Raw genomic sequence first — 21,861 nt, forward strand, 5'->3', positions numbered from 1 at the left:
TTCGAAAAGGTGAATAAAATTTGTTTTTATGTTATGCATTTGTAATATAATACTTCAATTTATATTTACGTTTTTGTTTCCATACTACTACTGTATTCCATCAATAAAATGTTTAGTATTTATCTTCGATCAAACTTTTTAAAAAACTTTTATGTTTGGTTATTTCTATACAAAGCAGTAGTTGAGATATTTCGTTCTTTGACTTTCATAGAATTCGGTTCAGTTGAATACTGTTGAATGTTTTTTCATAGTGTTTCTTTATAATTAATCAGAAAAAAAGTATTTTCATTCAACATTTAGCTTTTGTCTTAATAATTCTTAATTCTATGCCAATATCGTGGTATCTATAAAAGTTACCTTTTGAATTCTGAAGAATAACTAAATTTGACTTATAAAATTTTATTTTCTAATTAACTTAATAATGCACATTGAGAATTTTCGTTTATCTACACAATTAAGAAAAATCTCGTCTCAATGGGTAGAACAATAATATTTGAACATGTGATTATATAAAAAATCAATTTATTACATTTTATATAATATTATCACATAATATTAATGAAAAATATTACCATATTAATAATAATTTTTTGTCTACTTATTGAAAAAAAAATGAACGACATTTTAAGAAATATGCATATATGCTGTATATATGCTTCTTACTTGATAATGTAATATCGTCCAAATAGTGTCTGATAAAAGCTGAAGTAGGATATAATATAAAATGGTATAGCATCATTTCAACATGTAGTTATCATTTATAAAGCAATCCGATTGAAAACTTTGTCAATGTGAAAATAATGTCAAACGTTTTAATTTCTATACGAACACTATTGTTTAAACATAAAACTACGAAAATATTTATACTGAATATAGTGATTTGATTTATAACAGTAAATATACGTAATTTCTTATTGTCTGTTTTCCCCAATTAACAATTTCTGATTTATAGTTTACTAAGGTACATATTTCAATAATCATAATTCTATGAAGGATCAAGGCAATCTCTGTGATATTTTAAAGTCAATTTAATATGAGAAACCTTAATTGATCAACTTTTAATAATCACTGTTATATTGTCATATGTTTACTTATTAATTTTTCTACATTATATTTCTCATACACTAAAAATATTGTATTAGCAACATTTGTTCATTCTAGGATGCTAATTCAATATTCTGATTAGTTACATATATATATATATATATATATATATATATACAGATATATAATTCTTAAATAAAAATTAAAAATAAATATTACATAATTAAATATTTTATTCTATATTTAAATATAAAAAGAAAAATAGAACTTTTTAAAATCATATATATATATTTCACTAAAATTTTATTATTATGTAATAATTATTTTTGAAAAATCATTAAATGCAATAGGTATTAAAAGACAATATTTTTTTACTCGAATTTTAATATTCTTGTGATTTATTTATTTTAAATGTGAAATATAAAAATTCTGAATTAAATAAAAGTAAATGAAAAAATCATATTATTAAGATGAGGACAAATATTTAAAAAAATTATTTTTAAAATAAAATTGATGTTAAATAATTGCTTAATTTGAAATAAATAAAAACTATTAATAATATATTTTCATATATCATATTTCTAAAAATATGTTTATGTTTGTTTATTATATTTATAATTCGTGCTTTAAGTAAATCAATCAGATTATATCTGTATGCGCATGCGACTAATGGATGCTTTCTCTAGTCATATGCCGAAATATACATATATTTATGTTTATAACGCTTTGTACTATATATCCATCGGCAATCTTTCTATATATTTAATTAAATTTTTTTAGAGAACTATTATTAAAATTTACCGATGTAAATATGGCAATAAATAACGTTTATTAAAAAGAAATTGCTCTTAAAAGGAAATCAATAAATCTCATTATTAATCAATTTTGAAAAAGAAAATTAAATATCTTTAAAACCTGCAAACAATCAAATAAATGCATTGTGTTGAAGACAAATAAATTTATATCATAATTAATTCCAATTTATCTTAAAGAATTTTGTTTAATTTTTACAATATACATTCCAAAATTGTTTTAATTTAATACATAGTCATATTTAGATTTGTAAGTATAATTCTTTCAAATTATTTTAATTGAATTACTATTTTATAATATATTTCCTATTTTAGAAAAATATGGAAGAGGAATATGACTCAATTGTGTTAGGTACAGGATTGAAAGAATGCATTTTATCAGGAATGCTATCAGTTAGTGGTAAAAAAGTTTTACATATTGATCGTAATAAATATTATGGCGGCGAATCAGCATCAATTACACCTTTAGAAGATTTGTTTGGGTAAGTTAAATTAATCAATGAATTCAATTAATACTCTATATTCATTAAATAATTTACAGATATATTTTTATTTAAAAAATTATAATGAAAATTCTTTATGTTGAATTTATATTGCATTGAAAAACTTTTTTAATGGGAGTATTGCATCTATGTTATACATATCTAATATTATAAGATATAACAAAAACTTAAAAAATAATATATAATTCACTTTTGATCAATTATATATATATATAGATATAATATTTTGATATGAAAATTATATAGAAATTATATGTTTTTTAATACATTGTAGAAAAAAAATATACAAAAGTAAAGTAAAATAATTACAGATAGTTCATGTGTTTTATCAATCTTTCAAACAGATACAAATATTTTTAATTTTATTTCAAACAAAATTCTAAAATGACAATATAAAAATATAGATGTAATGTTTGGCTATCATTTTTTATCTTAAGATCAGAAGTAATTGTAAATATATTTTTGTAATATATAAAATTATATAAATTCTTTATAAAAATTAATTTAATTTTATACTTCTATAGTAATACTACTGTATATATTCTATGGTATATTTTATACATTTATTTTAATTTTGTTATTATAGAATAAATTAGATTGTTTATATTATAAAATATAGATAATATGCTTTTATTATAACAAAAAAATTGATATTATGAATTCTTAGTTTATACTTTTGTATTTGTTTTTTTTTAATTGTGATTAAAAATATTTCTAGCAATATCTTATTATTTATTAAATGATTTGTATTAATTTCATAAAATTAAGCAAACTTATTTATATTATTTTTAATTTTTAGAACATTATTTAAAAAAAAAAAAAATTTTAGCATAGATCAATTGTAAATAATTATATGCTGAAACATATGAAATAACAAAAACTACATTTATTTAATGTATTCAGATTGCTTTCCGATTTATACTCAACCTTAGATTAATGATAAAAATTTAGTAACAATTTTTAATGAAATTAATCAAACATTGAGTAACATACTATTATTCTGGTATAGTTACTGCTCTAATTGAATGAGCGTCCAGACAAGTAATGTTATATGATGCATTTACACAGGCCTAAGATACACTGCTTTTCTTATAATGTAAGCATTTGCAAACAGTTTTTTTGGTATATTTAATTAAAAACTCAATAGAGATTATAAATTAAATTATAATCATGAACAATAATTAGCAGTTACTATTGTTTATCTTCTAATATATCTTTACAGAATATACAAAATAATTTAAGTGGAAAAATTAATCATTCTTTATTATATTACAATTATAAGTATACTAATATTTGAGGTAAAAAAGAAAAAATGGAACTCAGAACTTTTTTGAATATATTAAAAAAGGAAACTAAGTTAACATAGAGATGATGAAATTCATTATTTTAATATAAAATAGAGACAGATGGTCTTAAAGAGAAAACTCGCTGGAATCCAACAGGCTGTACGATCATAATTAATTTATCTGCAATAGCTACTGTCACTATTGGATTTTTGACTTAGCAATTTTCTATTGTCTTAAAAAATGTATTTAAATTTTTAATAAAATTGTAAAAATACAAATTTACTCATCTTTGCACATGTTAATAATCTTAAATTTTAATTTAATTTGGTTATTAATATATTGTTTTATTATGTTGAATATGAAGAAAGTGTTCACATATTTTTTCAATATTTTTATAATTAGTTCAAAAAAACCTTCAAAAATTCAACATCAAACAAATGAATTATTAAACTTAATAAGTATTCTGGATAAGTTTTGGATAATAATTTAATTATTGTTGTATATAGTCTAAAATAAATACAAAAATTTAATTGGTAATCATATTTAATTTAATAACATAAAAATTATGATTTTGGTATTTTTTTAATCTTTTATTACGGTCTCCAGCACTTTCATATGTATAATAATATACCTAATTGTTTCTATGATAAAAAGTATCATTAAATTATTAAAATAGTGTAAAGAAATTATATATAATTATTACACTGATATTTACTTTTGATATTTTTTTATAAATCCTTTTATAAAGATATTGGAATATTCTTGAAAATTCGTATAATAATCATCGAAATTCAATAACGAAATAACACGGAATATGAATAAGATGCTTGGAATTAAATAATGTTTCAAATTACTGATAAAAATTCGTCAAAAGCACTAAAATAGTATTCCATCCGTGAATTTAGATATACTCTATTAACAATTAATAAACCTAAAAAAATGAAAATCGAACGATTTAATGAAGATGTGATTGTGAATTAATATACTTTCTATGCTCACGGTATTTTTATATTTACACACATTATCATTCGATTATATTCCCGATAATCGTATCATAGAGATTTCAATCTTTTTTATTCACATACATTATAATTAATTTTAGTAAGAAACATAAATAACATTATAAATATTTAAAATCACCTTAATATATTAAGGTAAAAAACGATTAATTTACACTTACATAAATATCATTATCGATACTTAAAATACTTTCATACTTGTATTAAAATAATATAAATAAAAATATCGATTTGAGTAGTACTGTCACAATTTCATACATGAAAAGCAATGTATCTTGTAATCATTTTGTTTTTTATTTTAAATTTTAATTTAAATTAACATTTTTTCTTTTTTCAACTTTAAGATTGAAATTATCTGTTTTAAATATTACTTTTATTGTTACTAATATATAATTTATTAAATACATATTTATAAAGCATAAAAAATCATACTTGTAAAAATTTATATAAAATATTTAAAACCATTTAAATTTCATAATTTATTTTATACTGTATTTTTATCAACTAATTCAATAAATAAATAAAATAAATATTTTTATTAAAAAATATTTACTTAAAATTATTAATATTTCATAAAATTTTAATTAATGCATACATTTGTTTATAATTGTAGAAAATTTAAAACAGAAACATCTGATCAAATTTATGGTAGAGGACGTGACTGGAATGTTGATTTAATTCCTAAATTTTTAATGGCCAATGGATTATTAGTAAAGTTATTAATTCATACAGGTGTCACGCGCTATTTAGAATTTAAATGTGTTGAAGGCTCTTATGTTTATAAATCTGGAAAAATTTCTAAAGTACCGATTGATCAGCAAGAAGCTTTGTCAAGTGATTTAATGGGTATTTTTGAAAAAAGACGATTTAAAAATTTTTTAGTGTGGGTACAAAATATGCAAGAGGATAATCCAAAAACATGGGAAGGATTTGATCCATTTAAAAATTCAATGAGTGCATTGTATAGCAAATTTAATTTAGATAAAAATACTCAAGATTTTACTGGCCACGCTCTTGCTCTTTACAGGTAAGTAATCATTTCCTAATATATAATTCAAGTAACTATATATTAGTTTTATATAAAATATATAAACTGTGTAATATTTCAATTATCTTTGATATTTCTTAAGGTTATATTTATTTTCCATATTTTTAATGATTGTATTAATAGACTTTTAAATAAATATTTTATATTAATATATTTTTAATTTTAATATTTTATAAAATTTAAAAATTCTACAAAAATTATTTTTTTAATCTTCTATACATACATTAATATGTAAATAAATTTATAATTATTTTAACAATATTTAAAAATAATCTAATTAGAATTTCTTAACTTTTCTGACTTAAATTAAAAATAACAAATCACTTAATTTATTATAAGTTAAAAAATATAATTTTTGTTTTTACAGAAATGATGAATATATTTCCCAAAGTGCAATAGTTACTATACGGAGAATTAAATTATACAGGGATAGTTTAGCACGATATGGAAAATCACCTTATCTGTATCCAATGTATGGATTAGGTGAGCTTCCCCAAGGATTCGCTCGACTCAGTGCTATTTATGGTGGAACATACATGCTAGACAAACCTGTAGATGAAATAATAAAAAAGGATGGAAAAGTTGTTGGTATTCGATCAGGAAATGAGACTGCAACTTGCAAACAACTATTTTGTGATCCAAGTTATATTCCTAATTTTGTAAGAAAGGTTGGTCAAGTGATTCGTTGTATCTGTTTACTAGATCATCCAATCCCTAATACAGGAGATGCACTTTCAACACAAATTATTATTCCACAAAAACAAGTAAGCTTTCTTTTTTTAAGAAAAATTAAGAATAAATAAGTTGCTAAGAGAAAATGCCATAAAATAATGTATTTTAAGACATCATTATAGTTAAAAAAATAAGAGTCATATATAAGAAAAAAAGGATACTAACAAACTTGAAAAAAGTATGCGTTTAATTTATAAAAAATGATATGTATGATAATCTACAAATTACTTGCATTAATATACATGATATAAAAAATATGCAAATGAATCCTAAATGAAATAAAAAATAAATATATTTACATATTAATAGCTATTAATATATATATGAAATTTACAAATGGATTAAAATTATATATACATTATAGTTGAGAAATGTAAAAGTACATTTTAATACAATATATATTAAAGCTTTATATACAAATCTTTGCAAACTAGAAATAAACAAAAGATTAAAAAATAATATAGATATTTACAATGAATGGATTATGAACAATTAAAAAAACAGTTAAATGAATAATAAAAGAACGTAAAGTTTTAACATTTTTTTAATATAAATATAAAAGGGCAATAAGATAAAAATTTGTAATTTATATAAATAGTATGTTTCTATTATAAGATAAAAAAAGGTAAATTAAAAAAATGTTTAAGATAAATTTTTGTAAAAAAAAAACAAATATATTAGTATTTGAAGTGAATTAATATCTAGGTTATATTTATTTAAAAGATGGAAAATTATTAATTCTGTAAAAAAAAATAAAAAAAGCAAGGATATCAATAAGCAGTACTTGTGTCTGTGACAAAGTGAATATTAAAAACATAAATATAATTATTACTGAAATATGAACTAAATAGAAGAATATTTAATAATAACTCAAATAGGTCAGAACAAAATTGAATTATATTATTTTAACAATCAAAAAAATTTAGAGGAAACAAAGGTAAAGAATCTTGAAAGGTAATCAAATATGATTATAAATTGTGCAGTCAATAAAAATATGTTCGAATTTGAGGGTTTGCTTTGTGGCTCGAACTGCCAATTCAATAGTTCATTGGATTAGTCGTAGCGATTTGAAGGAAAAGGCACAAGCGGAAGGGCGGAAAGTACTATGTAATATATGTTTTGAGTTAAGATATTCATTATTCTGGTTTATTAATAATTATAATGCGGTTTATGGTTGCTTTAATTAAGAGAGAAGAAATTATTCTATTGCAGTGGTGAGAGTGCTTTTTTGAAGTGATGGAGATTACAATGGATGTTGAATGTTGGATATATGCTGATGTAAAGATCAGCATGAATAGTCGACCATGCTCATGAGGTGAGCATGGGAGAATGATAATAGTAATCAGTAGTGCTTAGCAGAGAGAGTAAACTCTACTCAAACGGGGGAGAATGCAAAGTCTCTGGTAGTTGTCACGTAAATCAACGATACCCAAAGGGGGGTATGGGAGTGTTAGACAGCTGGTCACACGCAAGAACAATAAATGATGTGCCTTCGAGTACGGAAGGACTTGGTACAATGGAGTTATAGTCGACTATTATTATTTGTATGATATTTGTTGAGCTGCAGTCTACCCTTGACGGTGTAATTAATAGGACTGGGGAGGTTAACGAATGCTCTCTGGCATGAAGGCGCTGATAGAGCGTACTGCACCACCTGTCCTCGGTTAGTCTGACTGGAGAGGTGTACGAACGTTCTCTGGCATGAAGGCACTGAAATAGCGTACTACGCCACTTTCTGAGATGAGAAGTGAACGAACCTCCTCAGCAATGACAGCACTGAGGGAGCGTACTGCGCCACTTATCCTTGACTTGGATAAATGAATGAACGATCTCTGCGATGATTGTGTTGACAGTGTACTGCGCCACTTTCTTTTCAGACTCGATATGAAATGTGGTTCGAGCGTAAAAGACTAGTTTGGAGAATTAATGAGGAGGGTGTACCTTAGGACTACCGACAATGCATACTGAATGACTGCTTGGCGAATGCACTTAATTCATTACACTTTTGGTGGCTTCACTAATGAATTACTCACCTGTTATTGCAGTTTCTGATAATAACGCACGTATATTTTGTAGGCAAAGTGTCGAGCAAGCGGCTAATATTCGTAATCGCAAGTTATAACTGATACTTGATAGTTGAATTACACTGGGGGCAATAACAGATGAGTGAGCAATAGGTAATAGTACAGTGAGCTATAATTAATAATTGTGTAGATAGTAAACTACATCGTGAGCCAGGTGCGTCGCAACTGAGTGGATGTGAAAGATACAGTGCCACTGAACGTTGCGTGCTGCACTTCAATATTCGCGTAACAGCGCCGATGCCTGTTGATATGTCGAAAATCGTAGTGACGTCAGAGAACGAAGCTCTAGAATATTCGACAAACATCGAAGGACATGGAATGTTCTAGAAGTTTCATCGGCGTTGCTATGCGGAAATATTGTCGTATATTCCAATTTAAAGCGTAGGAAAATTCCCGAATTCGCTGAATTGTGTTTATAAACATGAGTGTCCGAGAGCTTGTAAATTTACCAATTTTAAATTTGCGAAGACTTCTTCAATCCCGAACAAATTAAATTAAATTAAAAAAAATAAATGTTAATGAAGCTCAAAAAAATAAGAATATATAGAAATTTTTGTAATATAAATAAGGCAAAGATAGAAGAGAGTAGAAATAATATAAAAAACCATTAATATAACTAAACATGAAATTGTATGTAACACTAAAACAGTAAAATCGAAAAAAATTAAAAAAAAAATTAAATTAATAAATACCAAATCGATAAAAAATTTAAATATCAATTATATATCGAAACAATATAATGAAACAGTTATAAGAAAAAGAATGCTAGAAATTGAAGTGTAAGGTACTGAAGTATTTAAGAAATTAGGAGAAACAAAAATATATATTGAAAGAAAAGACAATCGAAATTATGTATAAGTAAAATAAAATGGTATATTGTATATAGAATAATTTATGACTCGATCAGTTCTATAAGATAGGTTTTAAGCTTGATAAATTTTTGCATCTCACAAGAATTAAAACGTCAGAAAATAAAATTCGGAAACCAAAACCTTATAATTCGCGAATTGAAATAGTACTTAGTAACTATATTGTTAGTTATTTACTATGTTAGTTACTATGTTATTAGAAACTATGCTGTTCGAAAGTGGCATTATTTCCTGGCTCGAACTGCCAGTGTTTCGATAGCTTTAATAATTTAATAATTAATAGCTTTAATAACAGGATTTACTTCTTATAGAAGAGTGTAAAATCTGTTTTCTCAATAATTTGGTTGCTCCTTAATGGTGACGATGTCGTAGCCTCTGCTAGTGTTGTAAGGACTAGCAGAGATATGCGCATACTCCTGTGTACGATGCGTGGCCTTGAAATGTATGTATGAACATACCTGGAGACTATGCTTGTTGTGGCAGTGTAGTTTCTTATCATGCAGTGAGCACCCTTGACTGCTTGTAAGTGTAGCGCACTTGAAGATTGAACGTGTACTCCTTGGATGGCTTCATTGTGTGATATATCTGAGGGACTGGCGTAGGGAAATGTTGAATACGTGCACGAAAACTGAAGATCGTTCCGTGATGGCTCAGCTGAGAGATACTGACCGTTCCATGGTTTCTTCACTTAGAGAGTTCACTGCAAGAGAGCGAGGCTCGCCGCGTGGTTGCCTTTTATATCCACGCAGCAGCTTACTTAGCTAGCCACAAAGCATCGTTGTTGCTGCACTGGATTCTTACTTGAGGTGCAGAAAGAAAACTCTAGAAGTTTCAAGAATTCTAAGAAAAAAGGAAGGTGTAAGAAGTTTGGAGAATTCCAAGCGACGTTACTGCTCGAAGACCATATAAACATTGTAGGCTATTTGAAACCAAAACATAACAAGTATATAAAAATTCTCATACAAGTGTTTACAGAGACTTGAGCTAAAGAGACTAGCGATGCCGATAGTTACCGGTCTTGGAAGTTGCTTTCATCCCGAAGAACTTTACATGATATAAAAAAGAGAAAGAGGTTAATCAATATCTATCGCACCAGATAAATCAACAAATCATATTAAAAGTCTGTATACACCAATAATGGGGAATCCGTTTACACTTTTAGGTATACTTATCGCATTTGGGACAATACGACACCACTAAAACATTAATATTGGTAACGGCAATATGACTATAAACTTATCTTTATTTTATATGCCATGATTATATTTAAATAATAGTATATTTGGACATTCCTAAATTACCAAAGTTAATTTATCTATTTATCTCTATCAATCTATCTTATATTATTCTATCTTTAACTATTATCTATCTTTATCAATGGATTAAAAAATGAAATTAAAATATAATTTATTTTTCTTGTGGGCGTGTGGATGAAAATAAAATTGTATGTGTATATGCAAGTAGATTATTTGATCAATACTGAAAAAGTGAACATTGACATAGATTAAAATTGTTTAAATAGACAAAAGATTTTTTTCAAGCAAAGGATTCATTATTCATATTAGTCTATTCCCGTATTGGATTGAATTGAAATTGTTATTGGAGATTTATTTATTTTTTCTTGCTTGTCTTTTCAAAGCTAAAACTATTGGTAAAATTATTTAGGACCTGTCATAACTATTATATTTTTTAATTTTTTTGCCTATTTAGTTAGGCATGTTCAATTGTGTACGCTTAATATCTTTTATAATACATATATTTTCAGTTAATTTAAAAATTTAATTGAAAATATTACATACGTATATATATACTTACTTAATATGTGTTATACATATAATCATCGTGAATACATACATTTTCGATATATAGACAGGTTTTAACAAAACAGCACTTTCTGCATTTTGTAGAGATACTAGTATTATTAAGTGCGCATCGTCATTTAGATACAGATAATAAAAACAAGGATACAGATCATGCAGTCGTTTTCCATATTTTATCTATTTTATAGTAAAACGGCCATTGTTTACAAATAGAATTATAAAAAATAAAACTTATGATGAAATCGTATCTTTACTTGAATATTAATATATTTCTATGATTATATTTCAACAACGAAATTAAGAGATTGAATAGAAAGGGGATAAAGAAAACTTAAATTTTTATGCATCCATTAATTAGATCGAATAAATGACTCCTGTCTGGGATCAGACTGAGAACTTCCCGGTGATGTTGGGTGGAGATGTTGCTGGCAAGTGGAGGAGGCAAATGCAATTATTCAATTCTACAAATAGTATATCTTGGTTTTTCCTTTATTAAATACAATAATATAATAATAGTGGTATAAAAATGTATGGATGGAGAGTACGAGTGACTTATGTATGAAGTTTCTTCAATTTTTTTACGTGCTGTCGAGAGTGTGTATACTCTCACTAGTGAGGCGTGAATCCTTTCTTTCATGAGAAGTGTCGCTGCTGTAGCCGGCACACACTAAAGGACCGATTGGGACGATGCTGCTGTAGCCGTCGATGTGAGCGTGAGAGCCGCCACTGTTGTAGCCAGCGCGCACTAAAGGATCGATTTGTATGATCTGCTTTAGCCACCGGTGTGATCTGTTGACGTATGTTGTAATTATAGTTTCTTTAATTTCACTCTTAATTTATGTTTGCACTAGTGCTTCTTGAATATAAGTTTAACGTATTCTGATAGTTGTGGCGTCACTATTGGTTTGTTAGATTGCTTGTTACTTGATGATTAAGTATTTGTATAGCTACAGTGAGTGATAGCTGTAGGTTGTAATCTTGAAAATAGAATAGTAACTCGTGGTGACTACGTAATTGTTACTGGCACAGTGTGCTGCGCATCAAGCGCTGCTTTTAAATATTCCTGTAGAAGCTTGCGATGTCGGCAGCGCACCGGTGCCTGTTGCTATGCCGAAATTTGTCGTGACGTGAGTAAAGTATAGCCATGGAAGGTTCATCGGCATTGTTATTCGGAAATATAATCGTATATTCGAGTTTTCGTCGTAGGAAATTTCCCGAATTCGCTAAATCGTGTTTAGAAACATACATGTCCGGGAGCTTATACCTCTCCCAATTTTTAATTCCGGTTTCAACTAGTTCAATCCCAAACAACTCCAGGTAATGTTTATTAAATTTGTATCATTTTCTTTTGATAATATTACCTATAAAAAATAAAATATTGTAATATTTATTTATTTTTAAATATTAAATTTTTTATTAATGGTATCTTAATAAACCTTAATAAAGCATAAAAAATAGTTTCTTCAATTTAGTTTTCATTAATATGAATAATCTTCTACAAGCTGAAAATAATAATTACAAACATGTAATATCTTTAAGCTTAAAATGTCCAAAAATAGAGGAATTTTAGTCTGTGTTCATGTATTAAGATTTAAATATTCTTCGTGATATCTGCAATAAAAATTTATATGGCTGAAAATATAATTGAATTTTTATACCACGCTGTAATTAATTTGTTTACCCTTATATATTGGTCGTTATAATGATTGATTACTCGAGATTTAATATTTTATCAAGACAAATTTAATAAATTTATGTATTTTTTAGAAGGCATTATAGAATTATTTGATGGTCGGTAAAGTGAGTTACTTAGTTAAAAAAATTGAATAAAAACTGTTTCTAAATACTTTCACTGTTTATTGTTTCAAAATGGGTGTACACAATATTTTCTATTATATCTGACTATAACAAAATATTCATCATCACAATGAATAAGTAGAAAGAAGTACTTGTAGAAAATGAATTTGTGTTATGTATAGTTTTAATTTACGCGCGGTAGTTTTCGGCATGTACTTTGCATTTAATAATTTGTATATTTTAATTGTTTTATTTGGAAACTTTGTAATACAAATTTAGGTTGCAAATTTAGGCATGTACTTCGTATTTAGTAATTTGTATATTTTAATTGTTTTAGTTGGAAACATTGAAATGCAAATTCAAATAATAACGAAAACTAATATGACGGTTAGTACTTTCATCTCTGGATTAGGGATATCTTCTCGTCAATAACAAAACACTGTTATAGGTAAAGTAATACTTCTATCATTGCGCTCATAGTATCGTTATTGTGTCAATATTCATGTTCTTAAATCGATTTGCAAATTATTTAAATTTTATCGGTACATGAACATATGAAATTAATGTACATATGTCAATAGATGAATACATATTCTGAGAAACTTTATCTTGAATAATTACAAGCTTTTGATATACTAGGCTTTATTAGTGTTTCTTGTTGTTTAATCCGTTGTATCACTTAAAAGATGTATTATATTTTCGCCCACAAAATACAAATTTAACAATTATTTTCGTTCTAAAAAATAAATTTTAGTATTGTAAGCAGTTAAGGACTTTCAAATCATAAAGAAATCGAAATAACCAATAACTATATTAATTTTAATTCATTTGTTAATTTTGATGATTCTTTATTAACACATTTTATATAGTTTATTAATATTTAACGTTTATTGAATATGTACTTTTACTAAAAACTAATTGTAAATTGTTTCGCCTCGGAGATAAATTAACGTTTATAAGACGTATAAAATAAAATTTAATAATATTTTAAAAACCTAAAACTCTTAAAAATTTTAATGAAATAATTAAAATTTATGACTTTAGAAATTTAAGAACTCAATATAATTTTATACAAATAGGAAATAGATTTGGTGTTTAATATATTGTAATGTTCTTCAACCTTTAAATACAATTTTAATTATGTAGGTTATAAAAACATTCTTTTAATTTTTTAATTACAGGTAAATCGTAATTCTGATATATATGTTTCTTTGGTTTCTTACACTCATCAAGTAGCTGCTAAAGGTTGGTTTATAGCCATGGTTTCTACAACCGTAGAGACACAGAATCCCGAATCTGAAATTAAACACGGTCTTGATCTACTTGGCCCTATAAAACAGAAATTTGTATATGTATCAGATTATTTAGAGCCAATAGATGATGGAATACAAAGTCAGTTGTTTATTTCAACTAGTTATGATGCAACAACTCATTTTGAAACTACTTGTTTGGACGTTCTTAGTATTTTTAAAAGAGCAACGGGAGAAGAATTTGATTTTGATAAAGTTAAACAAGAACTTGATGATGAAGACCAATAGTAAAACATTCATTAAAAAATATACAAATATCTCTAATTATTATCTATATAGTTTACATACATCCCATGCTGTGTCAATGTGTGTGTACATCTTATATACACACATACATTAATTTTATATACAATAAAAAAAAGTATAATAATAAAAACATACAATTTTATGTAAGAAGCATTAAATGAAATTAATTTTTGTATAATAATTTCTTAGTCATTACAATTTATTTAAAACTATTATGCTTAAGAATTCTAAATGTCCTTTTAGAATATATAAAAAGATCCACAAATTTGCATGTTGTATTATCTTCCTATATAATAATCATAGTTACAATTATTATTTTATAATGGTATATAAACATCTTAAAATATAAATGTAATGATTAATTTATAATGTTTTATTTAAATTAATTCTTTCAAGTTATAAATTGTGATGATTTTAGTAATTTACCAATCATGTATATGGAACATATTTTTTACATAGAAATTTAATGAAATAATTTCTTATGTATATTTCATTTATAATTATAAAGTTTGTAAATTACTTCTATTAACAATTTCTATAAAGATTTTATATTTGTTTTAATAATTTATAATATAACTTTTCTGCATCAAAATCATTAAAATTTACTTGATACCAATATATCAATTAATAAAACTTATTAGAAAAGATTAGAATCAAAACTGTAACAGTACGATAAAAATTTCATGAATATAATGATTAATAAAAATACAATTCATTTAACAGAATCTCTAAAAAATATTGAGATTCATAAATATAATTCAGTTTTCTGTTCTTGACAACGAATCAATGAGTTAGTAACAGTTCTCACAGAATAAAGATTTTTTAAAATCGATCCCTTCCCAAACCCATAGTAAAGAAGTAAGCTAAAACTACAGCTTCATTTAAAAATAAATGTTCAGAAAAACAAGTTTAAAAAATGTAAGATGTGGAATTAAAATAATCATAAGAGAAAAAGTAATAAAACTAACATTGTTTATAAAGAAAAATGTTATCAAATATAAATTATGTTGACAAAATACTCGCATATAGAATTAACATTTGTACAATTGTATAACATCAAGTTAATATCGATTTTGAAAAAAAAACCAGTGATAAAATAAATTTATGTTCTTGGTGAAAATTGAAACAAATTTGTAATTTTGTGTAAAACATCGAAACTTTAATGTAATTCTGCAAAGCAAAGTTGTTTATATATTTAGTAAATAACTCAATAGAGTTAAAGTATTGAATTACTATGAATAAAGACTATAATTCAAATTAATATAAAATCTGTTAAATGTTAAAATACAAAAATTCTAACATTACAAAGGATCAAAGCACATTTAATATATAAATATTTTAAGAATTATTACACCGCGGAGAACGAACTCAACCACTAACTCGATCTGGAGTCATCAAGAAGGAAGAAAGAAGCTCCCTTGGCAGAGTCGGCAGTTAATTCCTTTGTGCCGCCGCATAGCAGCGCAAGGTGCCATATCCACCTTTCTCTGAGTAGACTTCAAGGATCCAGTGCCTATACGCACTTCCTCAACAAACCCGTTACAGAAGGTACACTCAATAGTTTCATATTACTACTCGAGTAGAATCGTATATATGATCGTATGTAAAATGGTTGGATCAGAGCATATCCATCATTTTACTGGTGGAACAGTCTGAATATGTGAGAAATTAAGGCTTCGATTCAGTAATCAACAGATTTTTTGTCATTATTTAATAGTTTGGATGGAGAAGGTTGGAGGTTGGAAATCTCCGGGTCCTCTTGCTGTAATACGCTTGGTAGAAAATTACTATACTGAGATGTGAAAGATCGTAAATCCTTGACACTCCTTGTATAGTGACACGTATGGTGTTTTAAATGCAAGTCACCTCTTGATGTATAAATATAATGGTTCAATACCTCGATGTCTCCCTTGGTAGTGCGTGCTGTCGCACTTATCGAGATTTAGCGAGCATTGGCGCCTTGATTCAGAATACAGTACATAAGTCACTGACGTTTGAATGCTAATAAATGTTGTGGCATCTTATAGTACAGCATGTCTCTTCTTAGTTGAGTCAAAGAAGTGCGTGCGCTTCGACGTGTGCTTTTTAATATTATTTCCGAAAATTTGTTGTAAAATATGACTAACAATAATTAAAAAATTGGTCATTGTTTAAAATTCTCATTTAATTTTTCATTACTGTTAAGAAGCCAGGATAAATAAGATATTATACATCAATTAATAAAAACAAATAAAGTTAAACCATTTATCTTTACAATATAATTTATTGTTGAAGATTTACGAAACAATACAATTTGTAAATTAATTTGAACCAAGATTGAGTTAAAAAATAAATAACGGTTCTATTATAAAATAATATTTATAATTGTATTAAATTAATTATGAAAGATTTACAGAAAATTGGGTATCAATACGCAATATATATATTTACATTTAATGAAGCCTATATTATCTTACTTTTCTAACTGTACTATAATAGTCGTAATAATCAAATTTTTATGAATATTCTAATCTTTAATCTTTTAATATTTAGTAAATGAAATGAAAATTTGTCTATTGATTTTATATAATTACATAAAATCCTAAAAATAAAATAAAACGTAAATCCTCATTCACGCCTGATCATGGGATAAATTTAGTTTCTGAAAAAGTGAAATTTTATAAACTTAAAATAATATTCTTTTATGTTTTTTTTAAGTTTTAAAAAACATTTTTCATTAAAATTGGTTAATAACAAAATTAGGATTCATTTTCTTTGTTTTTGTTAGTGTCTGGGATCAGACTAAGAACCTCCCGGTGATGTTGGATGGAGGTGTGCTGACAAGTGGAGGAGGCAAATGCAATTATTCAATTTTACAAATAGTATATCTTGATCTTTCCTTTATTAAATATAATAATATAAAAATAGTTAATGATATAAAAGTGTATGAATGGAGAGTATGAGTGACTTATGTATGAAGTTTCTTCAATTATTTTACGTGCTGATGAGAGTGTGTATACTCTCAGTTGCGTGAGGCGTAATTCATTCTTTCCGGGAAAAGTGTCGCTGTTGTAACCGATGCTTACTAAAGGAAGACTTCAGTTGCTGGTGCTTTAGCCGTTGGTGTTCCGTTGACGTAAGATGTAGTTATAGTTTCGTTAATTTCACTCTTAGTTTGTTTACACTAGCGCATCTTGGATATAAGTTTAAGTTTTAGTTTAACGGATTCTAATAGTGTGGCGTCCCTATTGGTTTGTTAGATTGTTTATTAATTTGTGATTACGTACTTGTATGGCTACAGAGAGTGACGACTGTAGTATGAATGCTTGTAGATAGAATAGTAACTGCGTAATTATTACTTGCACAGTCAGGTGTGCATCAAGCGCAGCTCGTAAATATGCTTGTAGGAGCTTATGACGCTGGCAGCGTTGTATTATATTTATTTTATCATTTTAACTGTTGCTATGCCGAACTTTGTCGTGACGTCAGTAGGATATAGCCTTGGAAGGTTTATCAGCATTGCTATTCGGAATGTAATTTATATTTGTATTGTATCGTATATTTGAGTTTTCAGCGTAGGAAATTTCCCGATTTTGCAAAATTGTATTTATAAACGTAATGTCCGGGAGCTTATACCTCTCCTACTTTTGTATTCCGCTTTCATCTGCTTCAATCCTGAGCATTCCGCCCGTCATAATCAATTCATTAATGATTAGATTTTTTGTCTTCTATGTGGACTGGCAGTACTGCTAGAATATGGATTGGTCTCGTGATTGTGGTAGAGGCGGTATTTAGTGTGACAACTCCGGTTTGTCAGTCCTTTCCAGGATGTAGTTTAATAACTGGCGAGGAACCACTTACATGGTGGTAGTCTTTGATCAGTGATGAGGACCAGGGATCCAATTTTAATTTCATTTCTTGGATGATGCCACTTCGATGTTGTGAGTTGTTGTTGTAGATAGTCCATTGTGTCCAAAACTTTTGAACTCGCTGTTGTAACAATTGCCATCTGGAGATTCGAAAATTCGAGTATTCGGGATTATCGTTTAATGGTTGTACTGGACGTGAGTTTAAAATGGCCTCAATTTGTGACAGCAAGGTCATGATTTCTTCGATGGTTAACAATGTCTCTGTCGTTGAGCGTTTTAAGTGGAACTTGATAGATTTTACTACAGCTTCGTATTTTTCTCCCATGTGAGGTGCTGCCGGTGGATTAAATTCCCAACGTGCATGGTCATCGGTGTGTATGTTTGTGATGTGATGGTGTTCTGTTGTACATTGTATGAATAGCTTTTTTATATCCTTATCTGATCCGACGAACGTTGTTCCACAGTCTGAGTGTAATACCCTTTGGATGCCTTTGTGGCTTGAAAATCTTCGATATGCTGCAATGAATGCTTCCGAGGAGTTATCGCTTACCGCGTCGCGGTGTACTGCGGATATAGCTAGGCACACGAACACGCAGATCCAAGCCTTGTAGGTTTTGGCTTCTCGCCCTTTCCAGGTCTTTTTTGTCAATGGACCAGCATAGTCAACGCCAGTATGGGTATATGGTCGTGAAGGTGTTACTCGCGCGAGGGGTAGTTGACCCAGCAGCTGGCTGGTGCGAATTCCTCTTTGTTTGGCACAGATGCCGCATCGCAATATGTATGATTTTATAGCTGGCTGTCCTCCCAGTATCCAGTACTGTTGGCTAACGTGATTTGGGTACATCTGTGAAGTGTTTTGAAGTGTGCTTGTTGAATAACAAAATTTGTAAATTGCGAGATTTTTGGAAGGATAGCTGGATGTTTGTTGTCCTCTGCCATTGAAGCGTTCATCAGGCTTCCGCCAACTCTGATAATACCTTGTGCATCGATGTAGGCAATGAGTCTAAAGAATGCGTGTGAGACGGGCAACCTTGTTTTAATATCAATCATTTTAATTCGTGGAAGAAGTATGTGTCTTGGGTCGCTCGTATCCTCTGAATTCTTGCTTTGTTAGCTCAATGCGTATCAGCTGACTTCCTAAGGGCTCTTCCCCTTTCAGGCATGCAATGAATCTGATGCATGTTGCTGTTATTCTCAACAGCGTACTGAGTGACGAGTAGTTGTTAATTATGCCCCACTTATAGTCGGGCTTATCAGTTTGTTACGATTAATGAGATACTTGGACGAGCTTCTTGAATGCATTGTTTATAACCTTCTGTCGGTTGTGTTGGCCATGAGTCTGGGTTTTTTAGCCACGTTGGTCCTGTCTACCATAATGGGTGATCCTTGAGAAGCTTAGTTGATAGTCCTCTGGATGTGCAGTCTGCTGGTTTTGATGTCGATAGATGCTTTGTGACGAGGCCGTGTCAAATGTCTCGTAGCATTAGTTTTATGACGTGTTTTTGCTGGACACTTGGACCTTTTTTCTCGCCAGATGCGTTTATGAATTGTATTTTCTGTTGATATTCGAAGTTTTCCTGAATTGTTTAGATTTAGTTAATCCGAGGCGCGTTTGAATGTTTATTCCCAGAGTAGTCGAGAGTTCGCTTTTTTCGGAACTCTTATCTCAAATTTCCCAGATGTCTAATGAGCTGGTAGTTTTCTTACATTCTCGAACAAATACAGATATTTATTTTTTACATTGTTAAAAATTCACGAAGCATTCTGACATTATAAGTGTTATAATTAAAAATGAAAATGTTTCCGGACTAAAAAAAATATAAAAATCCTCTTCAACATTTATCGAACTTATACACTACTACAAAACTACTTATATTAGATAGTTATGCTGTAATATTTATAGACTACCTGTATAATGAATATATAAAGTTTTTTTTTTGTATAACAAGAAATACTGCTGCATATACAATTTTCAATAAGTTTAAACTAAATCTACTTTAGTGATTACGTACATGTGAATCAATAACTATATATTGGTTTTTAATAATTTAGGATACGTATTCTTATGAATGAATTTTATATATTACCATCTAAAAAATTATATATAATAACATATATATATATATCATGTTATAATATTACCAACTCAATACCACTCAAATAAATTAAAAACCAAAATTTCAATGTTAAATTATAATCGCTTTATAAATTTATTTAAATTATATATAATCTAATATAATTCTTTATATACTAAATCGTGTAATACTTATTACTAATTGCTAAATAAAACAAAAATAATCTTGAATATAGGATGAAAAAATTAAATATCTTTTATTGAAAGTTAAATGTGTAATGAAAATTTATTTGTTATCCAAAATTTATAATTAATACATTGCTTAAATATTTTTGTAGAATAATAAGCTATATGAAAGTACAGAAACATATAACAGATGACCATATTTCAAATTTTATTATAACTGACAAATATTATATATGCATTAAAACAGTAAAAACGTGTATTGCTAATATGTATACCTTTTTATTATTTACTTTTGTCTATTTAAATTTCTTATTTTAATCATATCCACTGATACGCGTTCTGCAATTTGAAGATAATTTTCGAATGCATTTTGTAGTGGTTCATATACCTAAAAATGTATACATGAAATAATTTTTGGTTTAAAATATTCATTCTTGTTATAAAATCTATATATAAAATAAGATTTATTAAATCTAACCTATTATAAATCTATTATAAAGATTTATTAATTTACATAGAATATAATTGCTCAATACATTATGATAATTTATATTGCTTAGTGTTTTAATACTCGTTTCTGCAATATATTTATAAATAATAGGTATAAATTAATATGGCTTCGATTGACTTTATCGAGAATTTTGATAAAACAATTACGAAAACTTTAATAAGATGCCTCGCGTACATCTTTTTTCATTTCGTTTTTGTAACTTAAATTACCAGTAAATGTTTGTTTAGTTATTATATATTTACAAGATTTGATACAAGTATTATTTCAGATATTAAAAGAATTTTGAAATAATTTGACTTTGTAAAATATTATTTGTAGTAATGAATATCACGTCTCGATATTAATTGTTTGATATAAAATATTTAATGGTGAATAAAATAGAAAAATATTAAGCCATAACATATTTATTAAAAAATATCTAGTCAATAATAATAAAGAATAAATAATAAAATATTTTACGCAATTATAAAATTAACCTGCATTATGTACTTAAACAAATTTTTAAAAAATTTTATTTGAAACGGTGTTAATTTATCATATTTATATTTAACATTTTCAATATTATTGTTCGGGATTAAAGTAATTTCCAAGACCAAATGGTCTTGGAACAATCATGGAATAATAGATAAGGGTACCTCAAGCCGCCTATTTTTCCTACGAATTGAAAACCAT

General features: G+C 27.1%; 3 protein-coding genes across 3 annotated transcripts in view; 1 reads left to right on the top strand and 2 right to left on the bottom strand.

Annotated features, from left to right (window-relative positions):
* Positions 1-2,071: 2,071 nt before the first annotated feature.
* Gdi (GDP dissociation inhibitor) lies at positions 2,072-14,600 on the top strand. The gene is made up of 5 exons (XM_011504127.1): positions 2,072-2,106; positions 2,172-2,338; positions 5,278-5,691; positions 6,080-6,476; positions 14,196-14,600. Exons 2-5 carry the CDS (start codon positions 2,178-2,180, stop codon positions 14,550-14,552), a joined length of 1,329 nt encoding a protein of 442 aa, XP_011502429.1. The 5' UTR covers positions 2,072-2,106; positions 2,172-2,177; the 3' UTR covers positions 14,553-14,600.
* Positions 14,601-18,362: 3,762 nt separating this feature from the next.
* On the bottom strand, positions 18,363-19,262 carry LOC105365951 (uncharacterized). The gene has a single exon (XM_011504250.1). It carries the CDS (start codon positions 19,260-19,262, stop codon positions 18,363-18,365), a length of 900 nt encoding a protein of 299 aa, XP_011502552.1.
* A 1,596-nt stretch (positions 19,263-20,858) lies between these two features.
* The window catches only part of Nup160 (nuclear pore complex protein Nup160), a 28,985-nt gene continuing 27,982 nt past the window's right edge, over positions 20,859-21,861 (bottom strand). The window contains exon 13 of the mRNA XM_011504128.1: positions 20,859-21,066. Within this exon, the coding sequence (XP_011502430.1) occupies positions 20,965-21,066 (102 nt within the window). The 3' untranslated portion in view covers positions 20,859-20,964. The remainder of the gene's footprint in view (positions 21,067-21,861) is intronic.

This window comes from Ceratosolen solmsi, unplaced genomic scaffold (assembly GCF_000503995.2).
Source record: "Ceratosolen solmsi marchali unplaced genomic scaffold, CerSol_1.0 scaffold19, whole genome shotgun sequence".
In the NCBI taxonomy this organism is placed as follows: domain Eukaryota; kingdom Metazoa; phylum Arthropoda; class Insecta; order Hymenoptera; family Agaonidae; genus Ceratosolen; species Ceratosolen solmsi.